Here is a 27,673-nt window from a genome sequence, read left to right as displayed (position 1 = left end):
AATGCCATATTGAAAGTTGCTGACGACACCACTGTCATTGGCTGAATCAAAGGTGATGACGAATCAGCATATAGGAGGGAGATTGAAAATCTGGCTGAGTGGTGCCATAACACAACCTCTCACTCAATGTTAGCAAGACCGAGGAGCTGGTTATTGAATACACGAGGATGAAACATGAGCCCGTTCTCTTTGGCGGATTAGAGGTGGAGAAGGTCAGCAACTTTAAATCCCTGTGTGCTATCATTTCATAGGATCTGTCCCAGGTACGCACGTAAGTGCCATTTAAAAACAAAGCATGGCAGCACCTCTATTTAGAAGTTTCCGAAGATTCACCTGTCATCTAAAACTTTGATAAGCTTCTATAGATGTGTGGTGGAGAGTACATTGACTGGTTGCAGCACAGCTTGATATGGAAAGCCCGATGAGAGCCAATGAGATTGTATCCACTTTAGACCTGTTGTGGTGGTCGACAAATGGCAGCGTGTCCGGATATTTGCTCAAGCAGAAGTTCATTCTAGTCATGACAGATCTCTCAAATCACTTCATCACAGCAGATGCTACTGGGCAAAAGATCAAGAACAAGCATTCATTACTTCAGAGTAAGACATTACTCATTTAACTCAGAGATGAGAACTCCGTTTCTCAAAAGGTGGCAGAAGCAGATGCTTTGAATGTTCTATGGCTGATGATTTGCAAAACAAAGGAATGAACGGATGCTGATGGGAAATTGGAATTGACAAGGTCTTCTCTGAATTCATCATATTTTTATGTGTTCTCTCTTTTCACTCCTTTCCACAGTGAGAGTGAAGTCACCTCTGAAGGTCGTTGTTTCCTGCCCCTGTTCAACATGTTTATTATGTTACCATGTGGCTATCAGGAGCTTGGCAGGTAATTGTTTGAATAATATTGCGTAACTGATAAGCATGTGTAGGATGCTGTATAAAAGCCCAACATGTTCTCCAGTCTGGACACAGCCTCTACTGACAGGATGAAGGTTCTTGCTATCCTTAGTGCCTTGCTCGTGGCCTCCAGTGCCGAATACCTCTCAAGATGTGAATTCGCCAACGCCGTGAGGAACTCAAGACTAGTAAACTTAGCGGATTTGGCTGACTGTGAGTATCTTCATTTCTAGTTAACCTGAGAGAAACATTAGTGGTGACATCATAGAAATTAGGTGCCACAGTGCCGTAGCAGTTAGCCTGATGCTATTATAGCTCAGGGCATTCGGGAATTTGCGTTCAATTCCAGTGCAATTCTGTAAGGAGTTACTGTACGTCCTCACCATGGAATTGTGGGCTTCCTCCAGGCAAACTATCTTCCACCCACAGTCCAAAGATATACCAAGTAGGTTCATTGATCATTGTAAATTATGTTGTGATTAGGTTAGGGCTAATTGGGTTTGTTCGGCATTGCTGGGGCAGTGTGGCTCAAAGAACTGTAACAGATAACTGAGCTTCATCATTAAGTAAGTGGATAAATTATTTGGTTATCAGTACAGAAAGAGATTAAAGGTTGTAATTGTATCACTTTCCACTACTTCCTCCATAAGATCAACACTCTCTGAGGGGAAAAAGATGTCTCTCAGTTTTCTTTTAAATTGTTCCCCTCTCCCCCTAGGCCCATGCCCTCTAGTTTTAGACTCAACTATCCGAGATCCCTCAGTTCGTGGATCATTGCCTCTTTGACATCTATCCGGAGTAAACGGTTTATTTATTTGGGAGCTCAATAGATGTAAGACCATTGTCCTTTATTGAAACAGTTTTGAGCCCTCAAGAGAGATTGCTAGAGAGAGAGTGGGGAATGCATGCCCTTTGCTGCAGGAAGGATTTGACCCAGTTGCACATGGATAGGATGATGGATTGCAGATTAGATATGCTTGTTTATAGCTAACACCTATGGATCTTCAAAACTGATATCAATGACGTGAAATGTCCAGGAGGAATTAGTCACACTATGTTGAAAATCAAGTTGTTTCCTATTTGTAACAGGTGTGTGTGTGTGTGTGTGTGTGTGTGTGTGTGTGTGTGTGTGTGTGTGTGTGTGTGTGTGTGTAAGTAAGTCTAAACCAGCAATTTGCATTCTCTTGTGTATCCAGGCTTAAACATGTTTGACCATGGTGGAACACCAGAATCTATGCAAGGAAATTGCAGTGGGTCAGACACCATTTCTTGGATATTTCCACAGTTTACTGTTCATATTTCACATTCTACCATCTGAGATATTTTGCCTTTACAAGCGATATGATGATATCAGTTTGACATTCATTCTCCCAACGGGAAAACTGACAGGAAGTCAAGCAGCACAGAAGGAGGCCCTTCAGCCCAGCTGGACCATACTGACCAAGCTCTCCATCTGTGCTATTCCCATTTGCCTGCATTTGACCCATATCCCTCAAAACCATTCCCAACCCTGAACCTGTCAAACTGCATTTTAAATGTTAATATACCTGCCTCAAATACTCACCCTGGCAGCTCATTGCATTACTGACCACCCTCTGGTGAAACAGTTAAAATACAAGACAGTACAGTACAGGGACAGGCCCTTCAGCCCACGATGTTGTGTTAAATCAAGTTGCCCCTCAGGTTCTTATTAAATCTCTTCCCTCTCACCATGAACCCATGTCCTGTAGATGTTGTTTCCCTACCCGGGGAAGTGACCGTGCACATTCACCTTACCTTTATACGCCTCCATAATATCACCTCTCATTCTCCTACACTCCAATAAACAAATTCCCAGCCTGCTCAACCTCTCCATGTAACTCAGTCCTTCCAGTGCCAGCATCATGTAAATCCCTGTGCACTCTTCCCAGCCTGATGGTAACTTTCACAGAGCAGGGCGGCCACAATATTCAAAGCGCAACCTCACCAAAGTGTTGTACAGTTGCAGATTAACATCCCAGCTTCTATACTCACTGCCTTGATGGCTGCGTGCCAATGCCTTCTACACCACCCTGTCAATCAACCTGCGTTGTGAGTCTCTGTCTCTACAACCAACATAAGTATTGTAGTGTGTTCCAGATAGTAGGCACCCTCTAGGTGGAAAAGCTACTCCTCAGACCCGCCCTAAACCCCTTCTGTCTTATCACCCTTGATGGATGGTGAGGTTTGTTTTGGAGCACCTTTGAGTAGTACACTAACATAAGTCAGGTCCATCAGAGATCATGAAAAAAACGACATTGATTATTCCAACTTACTCCCTTCAGTGTGCGAGACCGGTTAAATGAAGGAAGGTGTCCACCGGGATATCTCTTCCACTTGTTTCCTCCATTTGGATTCTGATGACGATTCCCCGTTCACTGTTTCTGGATTGATTGTGTAACGTTTGTTGCCACATGTCAAATCTTTGTTTTGATCACAGGGGTGTGCCTGGCCAACTATGAGAGCGCATTCCAAACAAACGCAATTCATTATGAGAGGAACAGTGCAGGAAATATCTGGTCAGCGGACTTTGGGATTTTTCAGATCAACAGTTATTGGTGGTGCTACGAACCAGGTTTTCCAAGTGCTGGGAATGGCTGTAATGTTTATTGCCAAGGTATGTGAACTGTTACATTATTTATTTCATGTTTTCTCTTCCCACATCTGTGCTGAGGGGATGAGTTTTGAAACAAATTTTACCCATCCTGCCCATGCGATATACTGTGGTATTTGTGTCCAATCACACCTCTTTTATAGGAAGCATCTGGTCCTGATGTCCATCCTCACTTACAAAGCCTGTTTTCATTACAGACACTGACCTGAAAATCTTCCTTGTGTTGTGACGAGGATGACACATGCAATTGTTTCTGATGACATGATAGTGCCGAGGTGACGTTAACTCTGTTTCTCTTCCCACAGTTACGGCTCGACCTGCTGAGTGTTTCTAGTCTTATATGTTTCTCTTTGCATTTTCATGGGTTCCATCAGTCTTTGGTGAGCCACTGTCTTTCTGCTTCCTGCTGGAACCTGAAGTTGTACCTTGCTTATTTGAGGCTTCCCACACAGATGGGTTCCTGTTCCATCAGATAACATAGATGCATGGCACAGTGGCACCATGTCTGAAGCCCCTGCCGCCCAGCTCGAGAGACCCGGCTTCAATCCTAACCCCCAGAGCTGTCAGTGTACAGTTCGGTTGGTTAATCGGTTGCTGTGAAGTGACCCTCAGCCAGGTGTATGGGGGGAGAGTCAGTGTGGTGTTGATGGATATGAAAGCTAGGATGGTTACAGGGAAATAGTTGGTGGAATGGCCTTCCTCAAAAAGTCGATTAGACTCCAAAAGGGTCAATAGATTCCCATTTTTATATATAGAATAGAGTAAATCCCTGATTATCTAGTGTGCCTGGCACTTTGTTCACACTTGGCTGCACAATTGTATCTTATTTCTATTGACACACAGACACACTCTTAGTTCACCTTGGATGTTATGTTTAAGATTATAATAAAAGACTGTTAATTGGCAAACGGATTTATTATTTCATATCTACCGAGGTACCATGAAAAAGTCTGTTTTGCTTGTCATCCATATGGATCATTTAATCACGTCAGTACATTGTACAGCCAAATGCCGAATAACTTGTTACAGCCACGGAGAAGCTGCAGTGCGGGCAGACAAGAAGGTGCAAGACCATGAAGAAGTTGACTGTGAGATCAGGTGTCTGTCGTATTGTTCCAGGGGACTGTTCAATAGTCTTATCACAACAGAATAGAAGTTCTAGAGGAAACATGGAAACTGGGGTCCCCATGAATGGAAAGGGTCGTAAGCTGAGCCATCAGGATATTTGAACAGCAGGACAATGGAGTTTACCATAATGGTAAACATTTCTAACTTTGGAGTAAATCATAGCTGAGCTTTGAGTGTTGATTCTTTTCTTCCTTTTATTGTTTCAGATTTATACGATGTGCAAACTGCCATAAATTGTGCAGCAATTGTAGCAGAACAGCAAGGAATGAAGGCCTGGTACGTTGAAACTTCCAACAACTTCTTTTCTAGCATGAAATATCAAAATAATTCTTGAAAGATCACTTCTAATGCCTCCATAATCTCTTCAGCTATGTCATGCAGCATCCTGGTCTATAATCCATCTGGTCCAGGAGACTTATTCACCTTCAGATCTTTCAGCTTCCCAAGCACCTTCATTTTATTTTTAAACTTTTTTTATTGAGTTTTCAAATGATTACAGAAAGAAAAAATATATACCCTTCCCCCTTCCCCTTAGCCCCTTCCCCCTAATATCCCTATAAAAAAAAGAAAAAGAAAAAGGAAAAAAAGAAAGAAAGAGAGAGTGCCTGGATATCGGAAGATCCCCACTTGCTCCACGGAGTTCGTAATAACTTTAGTATATATATTTATTTCTTTCCCCAAATAACCAATTATTTTATCTTCGGAGCACCTATATATTTAATCCTGTCTTTTGTAAATAAGGGTGCCAAATTTTCAAAAATGTTTCATATTTATCTCTTAAATTATAAATTTTTTCAAGTAGAATACAGCTGGAAATTTCATTCTTCCAACGATCTATACTTAAGTATGAATCTGATTTCCAAGTAACTGCAATAGTCTTTTTGGCTACTGCACCCTAAGCACCTTCATGTTCATAATATCAACTACACTGTCTTTTGTCCCATGACACTCATGAATTGCCGGTGAATACTAACTCAGTTCATCTGCTATTTGTTCCCCATTACTACATCTGCAGCAACATTTTCTGGCAGTCCAATATCCTCTTGCCTCTCTTTTACTCTTTAAATATCTGGGAAAAAATTGGCATCTACTCCTGTATTATTTATGAGTTTACCTTTATATTTCACCCTTTCTCCCCATATTGATTGTTTTCAGTGCCTTCTGTTGGGTTTGAAAAGTTCTCCAATCTTCCATCCTCCTGCTAAGTTTTGCAACATTGTATGCCTGCTCAATCGCATTATGCCGTCTTTGTCGGCCTTGGTTACTTCATCTTCCATAAGACAATTAGACATAGGAGCAGAATTAACCTACTTGTTCCACGTTAATTCCAGAAACACATGCCTTTGCTGCCCTACCACCACTCCTACTAGAGACTCAATTCCAATCAACTTTAGCGATCCCCTCTCTCACGTCTCCATAACTACCTTGATTCACTTGTAATACTATTACATCCAATTTTAGCTTCTGTTTCTCAAGCTCATAGGGTGAAATCCATCATATTATAATCACTGTTTCCTTTGGGTTCCTTTACCTTCATCTCCCGGATCAAATCTGTTTGATCACACAACACCAAGTCTATTATTGCCTTTTCCCACGTGCGACCTGATCTAAAAAGCCATTCATATGCATTCTACAAATCCCATCTCTCGGGATCCAATAGCAACCTAGCTTTTCCAGCCAATCTGAATCTTGAGGTCCCCATGATCACTGGAACACCAGCTTTCTTACATGCCTTTTCTATCTCGTAATAACGCCACAAATGGCTACTGTCCAGAGGTCTGTTTATTACTCCCAGCAGGGTCTTTTTACCCTTGCAATTTGATTTTGCTTCTTTCTTGCTGTGGATTTGTTTTCATCTTTTACCAGCAGAGTCATTCCCTCCAGCTCTGCCCACTTTGCGGTCCTTTCAATACAATGTGTGTCCTTGGATGTTTAGCTTCCAGCTGTGATCTTCTTTCAACCACAACCCTATGGTGACCAGTGTCCCGACTCCCAATTTGTAATTGTGATATAAGCTCATCAACCTTGCTCCACGTACAGTACACCGTCAGTACTGTAGGCACCACTGCTCTACTCCAATTTGTCTCCACGTTGCCTGAAGTTTATTTCTTATCCCTTTCTGAACCAGATCTTACTTTTTATGCAGAATCAGAATCAGGTTTATTATCACTGGCATGTGATGTGAAATTTGTTAACTTAGCAGCAGCAGTTCAATGCAATACACAATCTAGGAGAGAGAGAGAGAGAGAGAAATTAAAACATAATAAATAAACCAGTGGATCAATTACATATATTGAATAGATTATTAAAAAATGTGCAAAAACAAAAATACTGTTTATTAAACGTAATATAGTGTCCAAAGCTTCAAAGTCCATTTAGGAATCAAATGGCAGAGGGGAAGAAGCTGTTCCTGAATTGCTGAGTGTGTGCCTTCAGGCTTCTATACCTCCTACCTGATGGTAACAGTGAGAAAAGGGCATGCCCTGGGTGCTGGAGGTCCTTAATAATGGACGCTGCCTTTCTGAGACACCGCTCCCTAAAGATGTCCTGGGTAATTTGTAGGCCAGTGCCCAAGATGGAGCTGACTAGATTTACAACCTTCTGCAGCTTCTTTCAGTCCTGTGCAGTAACCCCTCTATACCAGACAGTGATGCAGCCTGTCAGAATTCTCTCCACGATACAACTATTTTTTTGAGCGTATTTGTTGACATGCCAAATCACTTCAAACTCCTAATAAAGTATAGCCGCTGTCTTGCCTTCTTTATGACTACATCAATATGTTGGGACCAGGTTAGATCCTCAGAGATCTTGACATTCAGGAACTTGAAGCTGCTCACTCTGTCCACTTCTGCAGGAACATCTCTAATTTCACCTGCATTCTCTTCTACTTTTATTTTACCTTTACTTTCCCAGTCTGCTGAACCCACATCACCGCTACCATTTCATTTGAAGCCTAGCCACAGCACTTGTTACACGATTCCCCAGGGCCCTGACCCCCCCCACGATGGGTCTGGTGGAGCCTGTTCTATTGCAACTCTCCCTCCTTCCCCAATACTGGTGCTTGTACCCACAAATTCAAACTCACATCTCTCACATTGATTGTTCAGCCATGTATAGAACACTTCAAAATTATTGTCCCCGTACAACATACATGTGGTTCAGATAGCAACCCAGTGATCTCAAGCTGTTCAAATTCCTTCAACCAAACCCCTATGCTTGTTCTGCCTATGTTGTCAGTACACACACACACTGCAGTATTTGGTTCTTTGCTCTTCCCTCTCGAAAATTTCTCTGTAGGCCAGATGAAGTGTCCTAACCCCAGTCACCAGGCAGGCAACAGAGTCAAAAACCTGCAGTCCCTTCAGTCTCTGATTGTTCCTTTCACTCTTGTTTTACAGGGTCAGCTGGGTGGACAACTGCGAGGGAAGGTCAATTCAGCATTTCGTCGAGGGCTGCTGATTGAAATGAAAATACTTCTGCCATCTCTTCCCAACCCTGTGTATGTCCCTGTTAGTAGTTGGCTCTGTATGGCTGAGACCACTGCAACACCAGTTATGCAGGGACCAGCTCTCGTTCACAGCTTAATAAAATAAATGCAAGCAAATATCAAAACTCAATCCTGTCATTCTCTTTGACTAACTGCTAAGACAACAGACTGCACAAGGGTCGCTTCTGGGGGTGGAGCTGTTTAATCACTGGCTCAGGAAACAGAAAGATAATTGAAGTTGGTAATTGGCAATAGGTTTATTATTGTCACATGTACTGAAGTGAAAAACATGATTTTGCCATCCATACAGATCATTTCAGAACACATGGACACTGAGGTAGTACCTGGGCAAAAGCAGTTAACAAAACTCAGAACACAAGTTTACAGTTAGAGACTCAATACCACAGACACAGCACAGTCCTATTGGGATTCAGATAAATGCAGCCATGTTACCAACTGTTGTACCATTCAAATGGCACTTCAACTACAAGAAGGCCAATTTCAACGGGTTCACAAGAGCATTTGACCATAAGGTTAAACAACAAGCTCACTAACACAAAATGAGGAGCACGCTGGAAACCATTGCGAGCCAGTGCACTTTCTCTTTGCTATTCCACTGCCGAATACGCCTGCCCTACATGGGAAAGATCTACTCATGATAGGAAGATGGATGCCGTTCTGAATGCAAGCTGCTGACTTATCACAGGTTGTTTAAAACCAACAAACACCAACAGCCTATATATCCTGGCGGGTATCGCTCCCTCTGATATAAGAAGAATGGTAGCCAGCAAGAAAGAATGATTCCCTCAAGCATCAGCTGAGAGGCACCCTCTACATGGTCATACACCTACACCCAGCCGCCTGAAGTCAAGTAAGAGCTTCATGTACAATGTTGTTCCATTACAATCAACCCCATCTGAAGCCCGCATCGCCTTGTGGGTAGACCGGCTCGCCAGTCTCAAACAACCCCCAATGATGGAAATTCCATCGGATGAAAGCCTTCCCCCAGGAGCTAATTGCAACGGGGCAACCTGGAAATGCCTTAACAGACTTGGGACTGGTGTAGGTCATTCAAAGGTGTCACTGAGCAAATGGGATATACAACCAGCCCGAAAACTTGTGAATGTGGAACTGAGCCACAATCTATGCAACATCTCCTGCAATGCCCATTGCTAGAGGAACCCTGCACTGATGCAGATCTTGCCGAATTCAACAACAAGGAGCAAAAACATGTCCAGTTCTGACTGAGCTCCGTATTGCCTGTTCATGGACACAATAAAAAGAAGTTACAGAGAAAGTGCAGTGTAGGTAGATTATAAGGTGTGAAGTTCATGAGGTGTTGTTAGAGATATCCAGAGTCCATCTTTCTCATGTAAGATATTCATTCAGTTGTCTTACAGCAGATGGATAAGAACTGTCCTTGAACCTGGTGAGCTTTTGTATCTTCTGCTCGCTGGAAAGAGGGAGAGCAGAGAATGTCCACATTGGGAAGTGCCTTTTGTTATATTGGCTGCTTTACGGAGGCAGTGGGAAGCATAGACAGAGTCCATGGAGGGGAGGTTTTCCTGATGGACTAAACAGGTGGACTAGCTGATATACTAAGCTGTGAAGCATCCAGATGGGATGGTTTTTATAATACACCTGTAAAAATTGGTGTGGGTCAATGGGGACTTGCCAGATTTACTCTGTGTTCCGAGGAGCTAGAGGCACTGATGTGCTTTCTTGTCCACAGCATCAACACAGTTGGAGCAGGACAAGATATTGGTGATAGCTGCACGTGCAGCCACTACAGTGAAAAATGAATATAAAGTATGGAAACGTATCGATAATTACTTAGTGTTATGAATGTACCACAGCTCTGAGGGGCTGAAGGGTGCGGGGTAGCCCCCTCCTTTGTGAGAATCGCAAGAGCATTATTGGGTTGGGTCAGAGGATCCAGGAAATGAGAGAGAGACATGGCCATTGTCTCCTGGAGACAACGTTTGTGGATTGGGGACTATGGTACGTGCAAGCCCTCGGGCAAAGTGGGCTGGTTGAGAGAGAGATTGCATCACCCCAACCTGATTGACATCTACTACCCCTGCGAGTTAAGATAAAAGAGGGGCAGTAGGGACAGCCCCTCAGATGCACCAGAAGAAACGCTAGCGATCCCGTAATAGCGGGAAGCCATTTGAAGGAAGCCACGTGCGTTTGGTTCCCTTGCCTGGGGGCTGGTGGCTGGTACCACTGAAAATGACTTGGAACTAACAACGGGGAACCAACTTCCCCGACTCTATGGATTGGCCTCATAAAAGACCCGGGCAAGTTTAAAACCGTCTCTCTTAAACCCAAAGAGCTGCAGCTTGAAAGAGCAGTGACTTTTATCTTTCCATCAGACAATACAATATCCCCTAGACAAACGATAGAGCTATTGCTTAATTGATGATTATTATTCTACCCGCATTTTTAGATTATTGACGACGTATATTATCTGAATGTCTGTTTTAATCTTATTTTTGTGCCTCTTTATAAATAAAGACTTTTAAAAATAGTACCATCAGACTTCAATGGACCTCTCTATCTTTGCTGGTAAGTGATCCAGTTACAGGAATTTCGTAACAATTGGGGACTCGTCCGGGATTTGAAACCATTTTGGGGAGTCAGTGAATCGGGCTTGTAAGTCCAAACTTGGATCTGGTACATGGTTAGCCAGACGGGAAACCAGAAAAGATGGATGTGGATAAATCTATAGAAAACCCGACTCTGGAGGTGCTAGAGGCGGCCACTAAATCAGACTTGGTAAATTTGGCGAAGGGGTTAAACCTTGCAGAGGTGAGGTCGTCAATGAAAAAGCGGGATGTGCGAAGGGCCATAACTCAGTATTACATTGAGAAGAATGTGTTTGCAGCTGAGGTATTGGAAAATATCCCTGAAAAAGTACCAGCTAGTGGGACGGCTCAGTTAGAGTTGGAGAAATTAAGGTTAGAACATGAAATTAAGTTAAAGTAGCTGAAAGCAGCCGAGAAAGAGAGAGAAAGAGCCGAGAAAGAGAGAGAGAGAGAAAGGGCCGACAAACAAAGGGAGCATGCGGGGAGCTCCAGCTAAGGGCGTTAGAGTTGAAAAGGGAGCAGGAAAGAGCTGAGAAGCAAAGAGAGCATGAACTTCAGTTAAAAAAAAAACTGGAAGCAGCTGAGAAGGAGAGGGAAAGGGCCGAGAAGGAGAGGGAGGCAGAGAGACAGAGGAAACATGACTTGGAGATGGAGAAGTTAAAGCAAGAGCAACGTGGTCAGGGGTCAGACCGAGAGGAGTGGTTTGATGTAAGTCAGGCGTTGAGGTTAGTACCCACGTTCGAGGAGATGGATGTTGATAGTTATTTCTTGCTTTTTGAAAAGGTGGCAGTGAATTAGGAGTGGCCCAGAGCACAGTGGGTGGCGTTGTTACATAGTGTGTTAAAAGGGAAGGCACAGCAGGTATATATGGCATTGTCCATGGAGGAGGAGAGTTATGACAAAGTAAAGGTGGCCATTCTCCGGGGTTACGAGCTAGTACCTGAAGCATATAGACAAAAGTTCAGAAATTTACGGAAAGGGTGGAATCAGACGTATACCTAGTTTGCCCATGAGAATGGTGTGCTCTTGGACCATTGGTGCACCGCAGAAATAGTGGACAAGGATTATGGGCGTCTCAGGGAGTTAATTTTGATTGAGGAATTTAAAGGTTGTGTTCCGGAGGAGATCCGGATGTATTTGAATGAGAAGCCGAATTGGTCCATCTCAGAATTTGCTAGGTTCGCAGATGAATATGCCCTAACCCACAAGACAAAGTTTTCCTCGAATAAAAGTTCCCCAAGAGACCGTGGGAACGATCGAGAAAGTCCGCCGGCTGAGGCAGACATCCCGCCGGGAGCTAGTGGTAAGGTCGAGGGGGAAAGGCCAGACGGCCAGAGATTTCCGGGCTTGACCTGCTTTAATTGTGGAAAAGTGGGACATATTGCATCGCGGTGCTTTGCTCCGAGGAAAGAAACAGGAAAGGGGAAGGCAGCAGTCCCTATCGGATGTGCCGTGGTAATCAGTAGATCGACGAGAGAGCCCCGGGTAGACAGAGTACGAGAAGGGTTGGAGACTTGTCTGTCACACGGAACCGTGTCTGTGAGGGAGGGAGTCACACCAGTTCCAGTACGGATCTGGAGAGACACGGGGGCTGAGCTGTCGTTGATCAGCAGTAAGGTACTAGAATTTGGTCGGAAAACGGGAATGGTAACGGTGAGGGGAATAAGTAAAAGGATAGGAATGGTGCCCTTACATGAGGTCATTATGGATTGTGAGCTGGTGTCTGGACCCTTTGAAATAGGGGTGACATCAGAATTCCCGAGAACTGACGCGAACGTCCTTCTCGGTAATGATTTAGCAGGTGGTAAGGTTTGGGCAGCCATGACGAGGACCGGCCGGCCGGTGAGTGTTGAGGCTCCGCCCCTAGAGTCCCAGATCTATCCCGCATGCGTGGTCACTCGCAGCCTGTCGAGAAAGGCAGCCAAGACAGAGAGCAGTTTAAATCTGGCCAGTGTTGATTTGGCCGAGACGTTTCTACCAACCCTGTACCATGAGGGTTTAGAGAGTGGTAAAACGAAGAGTAGCAAAGTGGAAGAGGGTAAGGGAGCGGAGGTAGACCTGCCCTTTGCGAGGAGAAAGATCCTAGAGGCAGAAAATAAAGATGAGGAACCGATAGAGCGGTTAGGAGGTCCAGAGTTGGACATGGATGATCTGTCTGGTTTGGCAGAACTGTTTGAAGAAGTTGAAAATTCTAAAGGTGTTCCTGATAATGAAATGAGGGCAGTCTTAGATGAAAAGGATGCCCTTACCTCGAAGAAGTCTGCTAGGTTGGCAGATGAGGTTGTTTCAGCCCACGGGGTTGAGGTTACTCTGGAAGGGAGTTGCCCAGAGAGTGCCTGGGAGGATCGGGGGAACTTTTGAAAAGGGTACAGGTATTGAAAGCCTGGAAGAGGCCAATGTCCCGTTTGAGTGTGTCCAAGATGTGGATGCACGTGGTACTGAACCTAGTAACGGAGCTCAGAAAAAGTCTGAGGTATTTGATTCAGTGGAATGGGACGGCCGTCCTTGTGGGTCAGATAGACTTGGTTCAGTGGAAAAAGGGTTAACCTTGGTAACAGTGGGAAGTGAGAGTTCCCAAGTGTTTGTGCTCGAAGGTGTGTTAAAAGTTAATGCAGAGCTCAAAAATGGAGAGATAAATATTATTATTGAAGGAAACGGAAAGTCTGTAGTTCCCAAGTCGAATGAAGAAATTTTAAACCCGGCAGATCGCTTACAGAGTGAGCCGGGAGATAGCGGGGCCCCCCACTCTATTGTTATGCCAGGATGTGGTGTGAAGAGGCCGAATTCGAAATGCTGCTTGAACAAAGAGTTCAAATTAAAAACCAATAGCCTGAAGGGTCCCGACGAGAGGGCTAGCCACCTGGGTAAAATTAAAGAATTGGGTGGAAATGGTCTCAGTTTGGGACACGGTGTTGATAAAATAACCCCTATGAAAAAGGCGGGCAGGAGTTTACCTCGCCAGATTACTCAAGTTCCCCACATGGGAACTCACCGGAAAAGAAGCGACGGTTAATGGGGACACCATTTTAAATAGCAAAGCAGGTTGTACTGGATTTCGCCAAAGCCTGTGAATAATAAAGACAGCCCCCTTGGAAGCCTACCTGTTAAGTTGAAAACGACCGAAAAGATTAGTATTCGCATAAACTTTTGTAGATGCACGTAAGCTAAGATCACAACTCCTTAGTTTTGTTGCTGAAGAAAAAAAAATAGGTGGTTATTAATTTGAAGTCTGATGCTACAGGACTTTAGTAAGGTACAAGATGTTAAAATATTAAAGGAAATGGCACTGTAATCATTAACCGTTTGGATGCTGAATTGAATGTATCACTGTATTACTCTGTAGAAAAAAAACTTTTGTATTGTGTTAGATTCTAAAACCCTGTAAGACTCTGTACTATTTTGTTTCACTGCTGGTGAAAACGCTTTAAAGAAAGGGAATGTTATGAATGTACCACAGCTCTGAGGGGCCGAAGGGTGCGGGGTAGCCCCCTCCTTTGTGAGAATCGCAAGAGCGTTATTGGGTTGGGTCAGAGGACCCAGGAAATGAGAGAGAGACATGGCCATTGTCTCCTGGAGACAACGTTTGTGAATTGGGGACTATGCTACGTGCAAGCCCTCGGGCAAAATGGGCTGGTTGAGAGAGAGATTGCATCACCCCAACCTGATTGACATCTACTACCCTGCAAGTTAAGATAAAAGAGGGACAGTAGGGAAAGCCCCTCAGACGCACCAGAAGAAACGCTAGTGATCCCGTAATAGCGGGAAGCCATTTGAAGGAAGCCACGTGCGTTCGGTTCCCTTGCCTGGGGGCTGGTGGCTGGTACCACTGAAAACGACTTGGAACTAACAACGGGGAACCAACTTCCCCGACTCAACAGATTGGCCTCATAAAAGACCTGGGCAAGTTTAAAACCGTCTCTCTTAAACCCAAAGAGCTGCAGCTTGAAAGGACAGTGACTTTTATCTTTCCATCGGATAATACAATATCCCCTAGACAAACGATAGAGCTATTGCTTAATTGATGATTATTATTATACCTGCATTTTTAGATTGTGTATTAACGATGTATATTATCTGAATGTCTGTATTAATCTTATTTTTGTGCCTCTTTATAAATAAAGACTTTTAAAAATATTACCATCAGACTTCAACGGACCTCTCTATCTTTGCTGGTAAGTGATCCAGTTACGGGAATTTCGTAACATTAGAATGGGCATATAATTCAAAAAAGGTCTTCTGTGTGACTACATAGAGTGAGATGTGGTCTTCTTGAGCTTGAGGAATTTATATTATGTTTGACTAAGTTATTGGAGAGAAGACATTGCCTCTTGTCTCAGGAGTCTGGTGGTCACTAACAATTTCAGATAGTTGGTTACAAAATACTTCTTTACCAATACAGTTGCCTGTCTGAAAGTAAATAAATAATCAAGACTAGATAGACTACACTATCTGGTCCAATTGATTTAGTACTGAAGAAACAGGGAGTCTGCAGAAGGACCTAGACAGATTAGGAGAATGGGCAAAGAAGTGGCAAATGGAATATAGTGTAGGGAAGTGGTTATCGTCATGCATTTTAGTAGAAGGAACAAAGACGTAGACTATTTCTAAACAGGGAGAAAATTCAAAAATCTGAGGTTCAAAGGGATTTAGGAGTCCTTGTGCATGATACTGGAAAATTTAACTTATAGGTTGAGTTGGTGTTAAGGAAGGCAAATGCAAGGTTAGCATTCATTTTGGGAGGTGGAATTGGAGTGGAATGAACCCCAATAAGCTCTTGCCGCCCATTTACTCCCGGGTATCCAATTAACTAACTAAACTGCGCATCTTTGGACCAGGGAGGCAACTGGAGCACTGCAGGAAGTCCATGTGGTCACAGGGAAATGTACAAGCTCCTTACACACAGCAGCAGAAATTGAACACAGAATACGTACACAACACTGGAAGAACTCAGCAGGTCAGGCAGCATCTGTGGGAAAAGAGTCGGGCCGAGACCCTTCATCAGTAATGGGGGTCCCCCAATCCTGATCAAGGGTGTCGGCCCGCTATGTTGGCTACCCTTTTCTCACAGATGCTGCCTGGCCTGCTGAGTTCTTCCAGTGTTGTGTACGTATTCTTTGATCCACAGCATCTGCATTTGTGTTTTTGTGCAGAAATTGAACACATATTGCTGTCACTGTAAAAGTGTTATGCTCACATAGATTCAACTGTGCCATCCTGAATTATTAATTGAGGAAACTTTCCTGAACACGCTTAACAAATTTCACCCTCTCTTTGTCCTTAGCAGCTCGACAGCCACAGTTTGTGCTGTTTGATTTAGCTAAGAATGTTTGTGTTCTGATAAGTAAGTTTGCTGATTATATGATGATTGCTGCAATTGTAAATGGTGAGGATGTTTTCCAAAAGATACAGAAGGATGTAGATCAGAAACAAAGTTGTGCAGTGTGGTGGGAGAAGGAATTGAATCAAGCATGTGCTTAGGTGATAAGGGGTCGAGGCCAAGTAGGTTATCTATTTAAATAAAGAGAGAAAGCATGTGTGTGAGGCCAGTTTTCTGTGCTCAGTGTCAGATGTGGGAGGTCCTGGAGACTCCCGGCCCCCGAACAACCACATCTGCACCAGGTGCGTCAAGCTGCAGCTCCTAAGGGACCGTGTTAGGGAACTGGAGCTGCAGCTCGATGACCTTCATCTGGTCAGGAAGAGTGAGGAAGTGACACAGAGGAACTAAAGGCAGGTAGTCACCCCAGGACCACAGGAGACAGAGAAGTGGTAACAATCAGAAGAGGGAAGGGCAAGAAGCAGGTGCTAGAGAGTTCCCCAGTGGCTGTCCCCCTTAGTAAGTATTCTTGCTTGAGTTCTGCTGGGGGGCAGCCTACCTGGGGGAAGCAACAGTGGCACAGAATCTAGCCCTGTGGCTCAGAAGGGTAGGGGAAGGAAGAGGATGGCAGAAGTGATAGGGGACTTTATAGTTAGGGGGTCAGATAGGCGATTCTGTGGACGCAGGAAAGAAACGTGGATGGTAGATTGCCTCCCAGGTGCCAGGTTCCGGGATGCTTCTGATCACGTCCACGATAGCTTGAAGGAAGAAGGAGAACAGCCAGGTGTCTTGGTACATATTGGTACCAGCGACATCACTAGGAAAAGGGAGGAGGTCCTGAACACAGACTATAGGTAGTTAGGGAGGAAGTTGAGAAACAGGACCGCAAAGGTAGTAATCTCGGGATTACTGCCTGTGCCACGCAACAGTGAGAATAGGAATAGAATGAGGTGGAGGATAAATGCATGGCTGAGGGATTGGAGCGGGGGCAGGGATTCAGATTTCTGGATCATTGGGACCTCTTTTGGGGCAGGTGTGACCTGTACCAAAAGGACGGGTTGCACCTGAATCCCAGGGGAACCAATATCCCGGCAGGGAGGTTTGCTAAGGCTACTGGGGAGAGTTTAAACTGGAATTGCTGGGGGGTGGGAACCGAACTGAAGTGACGGAGGAAAGGGAGTTTGGCTCACAAATAGAGAAAGCTTCGAGACAGTGTGAAAGGGATGATCAGCAGGTGATAGAGAAGGGACATGCTCAGACCGATGGTTTGAAATGTGTCTATTTAATGTGAGGAGTATTATGAACAAAGCGGATGAGCTTAAAGCATGGATCAGCACTTGGAGCTATGATGTTGTGGCCATCACAGAGACTTGGATGGTGCAGGGGCAGGAATGGCTACTTCAAGTGCCAGGTTTTAGATGTTTCAGAAAGGACAGGGAGGGAGGCAAAAGAGGTGGGGGCGTGGCACTGTTGATCAGAGATAGTGTCATGGCTGCAGAAAAGACGGATGTCATGGAGGGGTTGTCTATGGGGTCTCTGTGGGTGGAAGTTAGGAATAGGAAAGGGTCATTAACTCTATCTGGGTATTTTTTATAGATAACCCAATAGTAGCAGGGACATCAAGGAGCAGATAGGGAGACAGATTCTGGAAGGGAGTGATAATAAAAGGTTGTTGTGGTGGGAGATGTTAATATCCCAAATATTGATTTTCCTCTCACTAAAGTGACGGGTTTAGATGGGGTAGAGTTTGTTAGGTGTGTTCAGGAGGGTTTCTTGACACAATAAGTAGATAAGCCTACAAGAGGAGAGGCTGTACTTGATCTGGTATTGGGAAATGAACCTGGTCAGGTGTCAGGTCTCTGAGTGGGAGAGCATTTTGGAGATAGTGATCACAATTCTATCTTCACTACCATAGCATTGGAGGGGGTAGGAACAGACAAGTTAGGAAAGTGTTTAATTGGAGTAAGGGGAAATATAAGGCTTCAGGCAGGAATTGGAAGGATAAATTGGAAACAGATGTTCTCAGGGAAATGTACAGAAGAAATGTGGCAAATGTTCAGGGGATATTTATGTGGGGTTCTGAGTAGGTATGTTCCAATGAGACAGGGAAAGGATGGTAGGGTACAGGCACCATGGTGTACAAAGGCTGTTGTAAATCTATTCAAGAAGAAAAGAAGAGCTTACAAAGCTTCAAAAAACTGGGTGATGATAGAGATCTAGAGGATTATAAGGGTAGCAGGAAGGAGCTTAAGAATGACATTAGGAGAGCCAGAACGGGCCATGAGAAAGCCTTGGTGGACAGGATGAAGGAAAACCCCAAGGCATTCTACATGTATGTGTAAAGCAAGAGGATAAGGTGTGAGAGAATAGGACTAAACAAGTGTGACAGTGGAAAAGTGTGTACGGAATCAGAGGAATTAGCAGAGATACTTAATGAATACTTTGCTTCAGTATTTGGTATGGAAAAGGAAGTTGGTGATTGTAGGGATGACTTGCAGTGGACTGAAAATCTTCAGCATGTAGATATTAAGAAAGAGGATGCGCTGGAGCTTTTGGAAAGCAACAAGTTGGACAAGTCACCAGGACCAGAGGGGATGTACACCAGGCTACGGTGGGAAGCGAGGGAGGAGATTGCTGAGCCTCTGGCAATGATCTTTGTGCAGGGTTCTCAGATTATTTACTGAATGTTAACTGTTAACTGCATATATAAAATGGCTTCTGTGTGGCATTATAATGAAATGGCTTCTTTGTGGGTAACTGATGAGGTATTGCTCTGTTTAGTTGGAATGTTTGGGTTATAATTATTGATAACGGAGAAGCTAACCAATGGAAGTAATGTTGTTCTATCTGTATGTGTGGGAACCTGGAGTGAGTACGCAGGTTTTTCGGGAGAAGAACCAAAGAGGAAGGACGTGCTCGACATACTCTGGTCGACCACCGAGTTTGGTCCCAGACAGCGGGTCGAGGAGGTCGGGGAAGATCGGACGGTGGACTGAAGGCTTCGATAACTGAGCTCCAACAGTCGTGCACGAATTGATTGAACTCTGATAAGTTTTGGCAACTTTATCTTTTCTTTATATATTGTATGGCTATTAATTACCTAGTTCCAGTAAGATTTATAAAGTGTACTCTGTAAACGTACATGGTGTGTGGTCTGATATTGTGAGTGCGAGTTTGTACCAGTGTGCATTTCACAGCATCCATGCAAACCGGAGACACGGTTTTCCCCTAGACGTACACAAGCTGATAGCCCTGGACGTTACATGTTTATCATCAATGAGGACGGGAGAGGTTCTGGAGGACTGGAGGGTTGCAAATGTTGTTGCCATATTCAAGAAAGGGGGTAGAGATTGCCCAGGAAATTATAGGCCAGTGAGTGTCACTCCAGTGGTTGTTAAGTTGATGGAGAAGATTCTGAAAGGCAGGATTTATGAACATTTGGAGAGGCATAATATGATTAGGAATAGTCAGTATGACTTTGTCAAGGGCAGGTTGTGTCTTACGAGTCTGATTAAATTTTTTGAGGTTGTAACTAAACACATTGATGAAGGTAGAGCTGTAGATGTAGTGTATATGGATTTTAGCAAAGCATTTGATAAGATACCACATGCAAGGCTTATTGAGAAAGTAAGGAAGCATGGGATCCAAGGAGACATTGCTTTGTGGATCCAGAGATTTACAGAGTGCAACACATAGATACATCTCAACATAACTTGTGTGCATTCATATACTGTAATAAAATTGATCATAATGTTATAGCATAACACATAAAGGTATACAACTCTGTAATCAAAAATTTAAAGATAGGTCATATATCATAAAAGCAATTTGTTATATATATAAAAAAATTCAACCCCTTACCAACTACCAAAGAAAAAAGCTGATGGATGACAATGGATAATTAGAATAAAAACATATTCACTTAAGAAAAGAAGATAAAAATATACATAAAAGTCTGTGCACTGTTAATAGGAAAGGTCCCCAAATATCATAAAAAGATCATTTTCTATTTAAGTCTGAGCAGCGGATCTTTTCTAAATTTAAATATGACATAATATCACGTAGCCATTGAAGATGTGTAGGAGAGGTAGACTCCTTCCATTTAAGCAAGATTGCTCTTCTTGCTAAAAGAGAGGTAAAAACTAAAACCTGCAGGTTAGGAGTGTTTAAAGTTATATCTTCATTTGCAGTAATACCAACAAGACAGTAAGGGGATTTGGGTCAAATTGGAGACCCTAAAAAGTTGTGAAAAGTTATGGAATACTTCTTGCCAAAACTTTTCAATTGTAGGGCAAAACCAAAACATATGAATTAAAGAGGCATCAGCAGAGTTGCATTTATTACAAAGTGGAGAAACATTCGGGTAAAAACTGGACAGCTTCTGTTTAGAAATGTAAGCTCTATTAACCACTTTAAATTGTAGAAGAGACTGACGAGCACAGAAAGATGATTTATTAACCCACTTAAGAATTTTATTCCATCTATCATCAGAAATCTGACAACTTAGGTCATCCTCCCAAGCTTTTTTTATTTTATCTAAAAAGTCTTGTCTAGAATCAATCAACAAGTTATAGATACCGGTAATAGAACCATTAATAAGAGGTTTTAAATTTAAAAGACCGCCCAGCAAATTTTTATCAGGACCTATAGGAAAGTAGCTAATTGGAAACATAGAAAATCTCTAATTTGAAGATATCTGTAAAAATGTGATTTTGGGAGTGCAAATTTATTTGACAATTGGTCAAATGAAGCAAGAGATCCTGAGATAAACAGGTCCCAAAAACACTTAATACCTAGTTCATCCCAATCCTTAAAGACTTTGTCATTCATGGAAGGGATAAAAAAATAATTAAGTAGAATGGGAGATGATAATGAAAAATTCGCTAAACCAAAAAATTTTCTAAATTGAGACCAGATCCTTAAAGTTTTCCTAACAATTATGTTATCTGTTGTTTTATTTGCTGAAAAAGAGTATGATCCAAGAAGAGAGACAATAGAGGAATTTTTTACAGAATTAACTTCTAAGGAGACCCATGATGGCAATCTTTATGATAAATATAATAGGACCAGAAAGTATTATTCCTTATATTGGCAGCCCAATAGTAAAACCTAAAATTGGGTAGGGCTAGTTCACCCATCTCTTTATTTCTTTGTAAGTAAACTTTACTTAAATGAGCTTGTTTATTGTTCCAAATATAAGAGGTTAAAATTGAATCTAAAGAATCAAAGTATGTCTTAGGAATAAAAATAGGTAAGGCCTGAAAAAGATATAAAAATTTAGGTAGAATCTTCATTTTAATCAAATTAATTCGGCCAATTAGGGATAAAGTAAGAGGGGACCATTTAGAAAGCGTCTTTTTCACATAATTCAATAAGGGGTTTAAGTTTCCTTTAAATAAATTCTTGAAGTTAGTAATTGTTACACCTAGATATGTAAATTGACTTGTAACAACGGAAATTGGGCATTTGATGATATTAAGTCATTTAAAGGAAATAGCTCACTTTTATGTAGGTTCAGCTTATATCCTGAAAAAGAACTGAACTGGGAGATTAAAGAAAGAACCAAGGGTAAAGAAATTTCAGAGTTAGAGATAAGAAGTAAAATATCATAAGCGTATAATGAAATTTTATGAGACATACCTTCCCTTAGTATACCAGAAATGTCCTTAGATTCTCAAAGTGCTATTGCTAAGGGTTCTATAGCTAAAGCAAAAAGTAAAGGACTAAGAGGACATCCTTGTCTAGTTCCCTGCTGTAATTTAAAGGGCTTAGAAATTTGGGAGTTAGTAAAAACCTGAGCGGCGGGAGACAAGTAGATTAATTTAACCCAAAGAATAAAATTAAGCCCAAAATTAAACTTTTCTAAGGCCTTAAAAAGATAATTCCACTCAATCCTATCAAAGGCTTTTTCTGCATCTAAGGATAATGTACACTCTAATATTTTTTTGGATGGTGAATATATCACATTCAATAACCGATGTATATTAAAATGTGAGTAACGATTTTTAATAAATCCTGTCTGGTCATGTGATATAATAGATGGTAGAATATTTTCAAGTCTTCGAGCTAAGATTTTGGATAAAATTTTTGCATCAACATTTAATAAAGAAATCGGTCTGTATGAAGAACATTCAGCTGGATTTTTATTTTTTTTTTAAGAATAAGAGAAGTAAAAGCTTCATAAAAAGATTGAGGGAGTTTACCTGATTTAAAGGACTCTGATAAAACAGAGGATAAATAAGGGGTAAGTAATGTAGTGAAAGTTTTATAAAACTCCCCAGCAAAGCCATCATGTCCTGGGGTCTTACCAGAATGTAAAGCACGGATAGCCTCAGCCACTTCTGCATTGGAAATAGGCTGATCTAACTGTGTTAGACTATCAGCAGACAATGTAGGAATGTTGATATTACTGACAAAAGCATTCATATATTCATATAGGTATCATCTGAAGAAGCGTCAGACTGATACAACTTAAAGTAAAAGTCTTTAAATACTTCGTTAATTTCAGAATGGTCAGATGTCTTAGTTCCATTATCTTTAAAAATTTCTGTGATTTGATGATTAACTGTAAAGGATTTTAAGCGATTGGCTAATAAATTACCAGTTCTATCCCCGTGAATGTAAAATTGAGTTTTATCTCTCAACAGCTGTCGTTCAATTGGGTAAGTCAGCAGAAGATTATACTTGGATTGGATTTCAATACGCTTATTATATATACTTGGATATGGAGATAGGGCATACATTCGATCAAGATCTTTTAATATCGCTGCTAGGTCAGACCTTTCTTTGTCAGCTTTTTTCTTTATATAGGTAGAGTAAGAGATAATTTCTCCACAAATATATGCTTTAAAAGTATACCAGACTATATTACCAGCAGTATCTCCTTTAAAATTTTCTTTAAAGAAAAAAGTAATATGGTTTTCCAAAATCTTTAGAAAATTTTTATCAGATAACAATGATAAGTTAAAACACCAGCTTCTATTTGGTACAGAGTAAACAGGTAATCTTAAAGCCAGAAGCACAGGTGCAATATCAGACAAAGCAATCTTCTTATAATCACAGGATTGTGTCCTTTTCTTGGGGGTGTAAAAAAATGTCACACGTCAAGAATACCACATTGAGATAAAAAAAGATTTAAAATGTAGGACTGATTTATTAGTGACAGGGGTTTTACTTGAAGAGCAGTCTAATTTTGGTAGTTCCGATAATATATCAGGGAATAAATCTTTCAGCATTTGAGCACAAAAATCGATAGGCTGATTACCCTCCAGTTTTTCAGGAAGCCCAAGAATTCTGATATTGCACCTTAGGTTCCTGATCTCCAAGACTGTAAGTTTCTTCAGTAACGCGTCGTATTTTTTAAGTTGTTCCTTAGAAATTTTCTTGAAACCTTCGATATCCTTCTGCAACACCGGCAGAGATTCTTCGTGTAGCTTAATATGAATTTCGTGGTCATTCACAGACTGCTGTATACTTCCAAGTTTCCGATTAAGCGTTTTCAGTTCAGATTTAACCAGGTCGAAGGAATTCTGTAACAAATCAAACTTGGATTCCAAGTCATCCAGTTTATCCAATTTTTCGAGTTTCTCTGACATTTGTTGAATCATTTCTGTCAAAGTCTGTAAAGTAGTCTCTTTTTTTGACAGCTTTCTACTCATGGTTCTCTCACCGAGATAGGTTTAAACAGCAAAGTAAGCAAATAATTTTGGAGCATGTAGCTAGTGCAACCTACTCCATTACAGCCACCGGAAGTCTCCATGGATCTAGAACTGGCTTGCCCACAGAAGGGAAAGTGTGCTTGTAGATGGGTCATATTCTGCATGGAGTCCGGTGACCAGTAGTGTGGCTCAGGGATCTGTTCTGGGACCCCTACTCTTCATGATCTTTATAAATGACCCGGATGGGGAAATGGAGGGATGGGTTAGTAAATTTGCTGATGACACAAAGGTTGGGGGTGTTGTAGATAACCTGGAGGGCTGTCAGAGGTTAAAATGAGACATTGATAGGATGCAAAACTGGGCTGAGAAGTAGCAGATGGAGTTCAACCCAGATAGGTGTGAGATGGTTCTTTTTGCTAGGTTAAATATGATGGCAGAATATAGCATTAATGATAAGATTCTTTGTAGTATGGAGAATCAGAGGGATTTTGGGATCCGAGTCCATAGGATACTCAAGGCAGCTATGCAGGTTGACTCTGTGGTTAAGAAGGTATACAGTGCATTGGCCTTCATCAATTGCAGGATTGAGTTTAAGAGCTAAAAGGTAATGTTGCAGCTATATAGGTCTTTGGTTATTCCCCACTTGGAGTTCTGGGCTCATTTCTGGTCATCTCACACAAGAAGGATGTGAAAACCATAGAAAGGGTCACAGAGGAGATTTACAAGGATGTTGCCTGGATTGGGGAGCATGCCTTATGAGAATAGGTTGAGTGAACTTGGCCTCTTCTCCTTGGAGCGACAGTGAATGAGAAGTGTACAAGATAACGAGAGGCATTGACCATGTGGATAGTCCAAGGCTTTTCCCCAGGGCGGAAAGGGTTAGCATCAGAGGGCATAGTTTTAAGTTGCTTGGAAGTAGGTACAGAGGCGATGTCAGGGATTAATTTTTTACGCAGAAGGTGGTGAAGTTGTGGATTGGGCTGCTGGTAGTGGTGATGGAGGCAGAAACGATAGGGTGTTTTAAGAGTCTCCTGGATGGCTACATGGAGCTTAGAAAAATAGAGGGCTATGGGTAAAGCCTAGGTAGTTTTTAGGTAGGGACACGTTCAGCACAGCTTTATGGGCTGAAGGGCCTGTATTGTGCTGTAGGTTTTCTATGTTTCGTTATAGGCTAAATCCAGGCAAATGGATCCAAGACAGGTAGACATCTTGGTCAACATGGACCAACTAGGTCAGTTGACTTCTTTCCATAGTGATGACTTTATAATTCTCTAAGATGTCACCACAAATGTTTTCCTCAGATTAACTGAGAAAGGAGTGATACTCCCAGTTTGCCAAATTTAATTAAGAGAAGTCCATTAGCCTTGCGTTCTCTACAACATTGGCAAATTCACTTCTTGAGAGGTATTCAGACCTAGAGGCCACAAGACAGACATTGAGGACAGCAAGGACCTTCATCCTGTCACTAGAGGCTGTGTCCAGACTGAAGAACATATTGTGCTTGTATACAGGATCCTTCACATCCATATCAGTCACACAAAATTGTTCAGACAATTATCTAGAAAAATCAGAGCAAAATTGGTGCCAAGTTCATGATAGCCATGTGGCAATATAATAAACATGTTGGAGAAGGGGAACTTTCAGAGGTGACTTCACTCTCTCTGTAGAAGTGAGCAAAAAGAGTGAACACAGATAGGTGAATTCAGAGCAGACCCTTGTCAATTCCAATTTCTCATCATCTTCTTTATCTGGTCTTTCAAGTCCTCTGCCAGAGAACATTCAAAGCATCTGCTATTGCCAGCTTTTGAAGAAGAGAGTTCCAACAACTCACATATCCCTGAGTGAAATTTTTCTGTCTCACCTCTCCTTTAAATGAGAGATGCATTACTTTGAAATAATGAACTTGGTTCTAGATCTATTGCCCAGTAGCACTCACAGCTACTGAGATGAAGTGCTCTTTGATATTTGTCATGACTAGAATGAACAGTTACCTGAGCAAATACCTGGACCCACTGGATTTTACCTACTGTTACGACATGTCTACAGCAGATGGAATTTCACTGGTTCTCCACTGGGCCTTTCGGCTTTGAGAAAATCCTATCCTGCTCTTTATCCATCACATCTCATCATTAATGTCATCACCCCCTGAGTACTGATCAACAAGCTTCAAAATGGAATGAGAAATGGAGGGTTATGGGGGAAGGAAGGATTAGATTGAACTATGTTCTAAAACCTGACTCTCTAGTTTCTGTAAACAGCCATAGATTTTTCCCAAGAGGGCATAATTTAAGGTGATTTGGAGAAATGTATAGTGGAGATGTCAGGGGTAGGTTTTATACACAGAGAAGAACATTAGGGATGTTTAAGGGACTCATAGGTAGGCACATGGATGAAAGAAAAATGGAGGGCTATATTGGAGGGAAGAGTTAGTTTAGTTGTATGTCCAATACCAATGGGAATGCATTATAGATGAGAGGGAATAATTTCAAAGGAGATTTGAAGGACTTGTCCTGGACAAATCATATAAATATTTGGCCAGAAGGTCCATATTACAAAACTGGAAAGAAGTAAATCCTCCTACCACGTCTCAGTGGCTTTCCCAAACTATTTCATATCTAAGTTTGGAAAAAATCAGAAGCACTATTTTTGACTCATCAGTCAAATTTGAAGAAACTTGGGGACCGTTTATTTGACATTTTCATATGAATTAATCTGACCTTTTCCAGACCTTCTTTCTGGTTATTCTTGTTCAGGTATGGAGTTCCGGAGTTTTTTTGACGATATCACATACTTATAAACTGTTATTATTGCCCATGTTAGTTTAGTTTAGTGTTTTTTTAATATACATTTTCTTTTACTTATTTTCAATTTTTTTTTTTCTTTTTTGATGATTATTTTTGTTTTTTTTTCATATATAGTTATACAGACTTGATTGATTAATGTACTTTTTTCTGTTGATGTTTAATAGGATATTATTATCTTATTACCAGTGTAATTTCAAGTCTATTGTATTCATAACCTATTCATTATTATGTTATGTTTTTCTTTATATATATATGAAACTCAATAAAAAGATTGAAAAAGAAATCATATAAATATAATTGTGAAGAAAGCATTACAGCACCTCTGCTTCCTCAGGAGTCTGCGAAGATTCAGCATGTCATCAATAACTTTGGCAAACTTTTAGCAACGTGTGGTGGGAAGAATGCTGACTTGCTGCCTGGTATGGGAACACCAATGCCTTTGAGCAGAAAATCTTACAAGTGGTAGCGGATTCAGCCCAGTACACCATGGGTAAAACCCTCCCAACCATTGAGCACATCCACATGAAACATTGCCAGAGAAAAGCAGAATCCATTATCAAAGATCCTCACCATCCAGTCCTTGCTCCTTTCTCACTGCTGATGTCAGACAGAAGGTACAGGAGCCTCAGGACTTGCACCACCAGTTTTCTACCCCTTAATCATCAGGCTCTTGAACAAAAGAGGATAACTTCACTCATTTAAGGACTCTTTTATCTTGTTACTTCATACTTGTCATTTATTGAGTTTTAATTATTATCTGCATTTGTGCAGTTTGTTTACAGTTTACAGTTCCTGATGTTTACAGATCCTGTTGACAATTGCTGTTCTATAGGTTTGCCTGCAGGAAAAGAATCTCAGGGTTGAACATGGTGACATGTATGCACTCTGAGTTGAAAGAGTTAGACAGAGCTCTTAAAGATAGTGGAGTCAAGGGATATGGGGAGAAGGCAGGAACAAGGTACTGATTGTGGATGATCAGCCATGATCACAGTGAATGGGGGTGCTGGCTCGAAGAACCGAATGGCCTACTCCTGCACCTCAAAATGTCGACAGTTTATTTGTTTCCATAGATGCTGTTTTGCTGCTGAGTTCCTGCAGCATCTCGCGTGCACTGGACAGTAAAGCATGGTTAGTAGAATGCTTGACAGTACTAGCGACCTGGG

At 41.9% G+C, this 27,673-nt stretch overlaps 1 protein-coding gene across 1 annotated transcript; it reads left to right on the top strand.

Annotated features, from left to right (window-relative positions):
• Positions 1–421: 421 nt before the first annotated feature.
• Positions 422–8,265, top strand: LOC132392196 (lysozyme C-1/C-2-like). Its single transcript, XM_059966039.1, has 5 exons — positions 422–599; positions 799–888; positions 3,358–3,534; positions 4,866–4,935; positions 8,058–8,265. Exons 1-5 carry the CDS (start codon positions 422–424, stop codon positions 8,116–8,118), a joined length of 576 nt encoding a protein of 191 aa, XP_059822022.1. The 3' UTR covers positions 8,119–8,265.
• Positions 8,266–27,673: the final 19,408 nt, after the last annotated feature.

The sequence above is a fragment of the Hypanus sabinus genome, chromosome 4 (genome assembly GCF_030144855.1).
Source record: "Hypanus sabinus isolate sHypSab1 chromosome 4, sHypSab1.hap1, whole genome shotgun sequence".
Classification (NCBI taxonomy): Eukaryota; Metazoa; Chordata; class Chondrichthyes; order Myliobatiformes; family Dasyatidae; genus Hypanus; species Hypanus sabinus.
The sequence above is the reverse complement of the archived record's forward strand: the minus strand, read 5'-3'. Positions and strand labels throughout refer to the sequence as shown.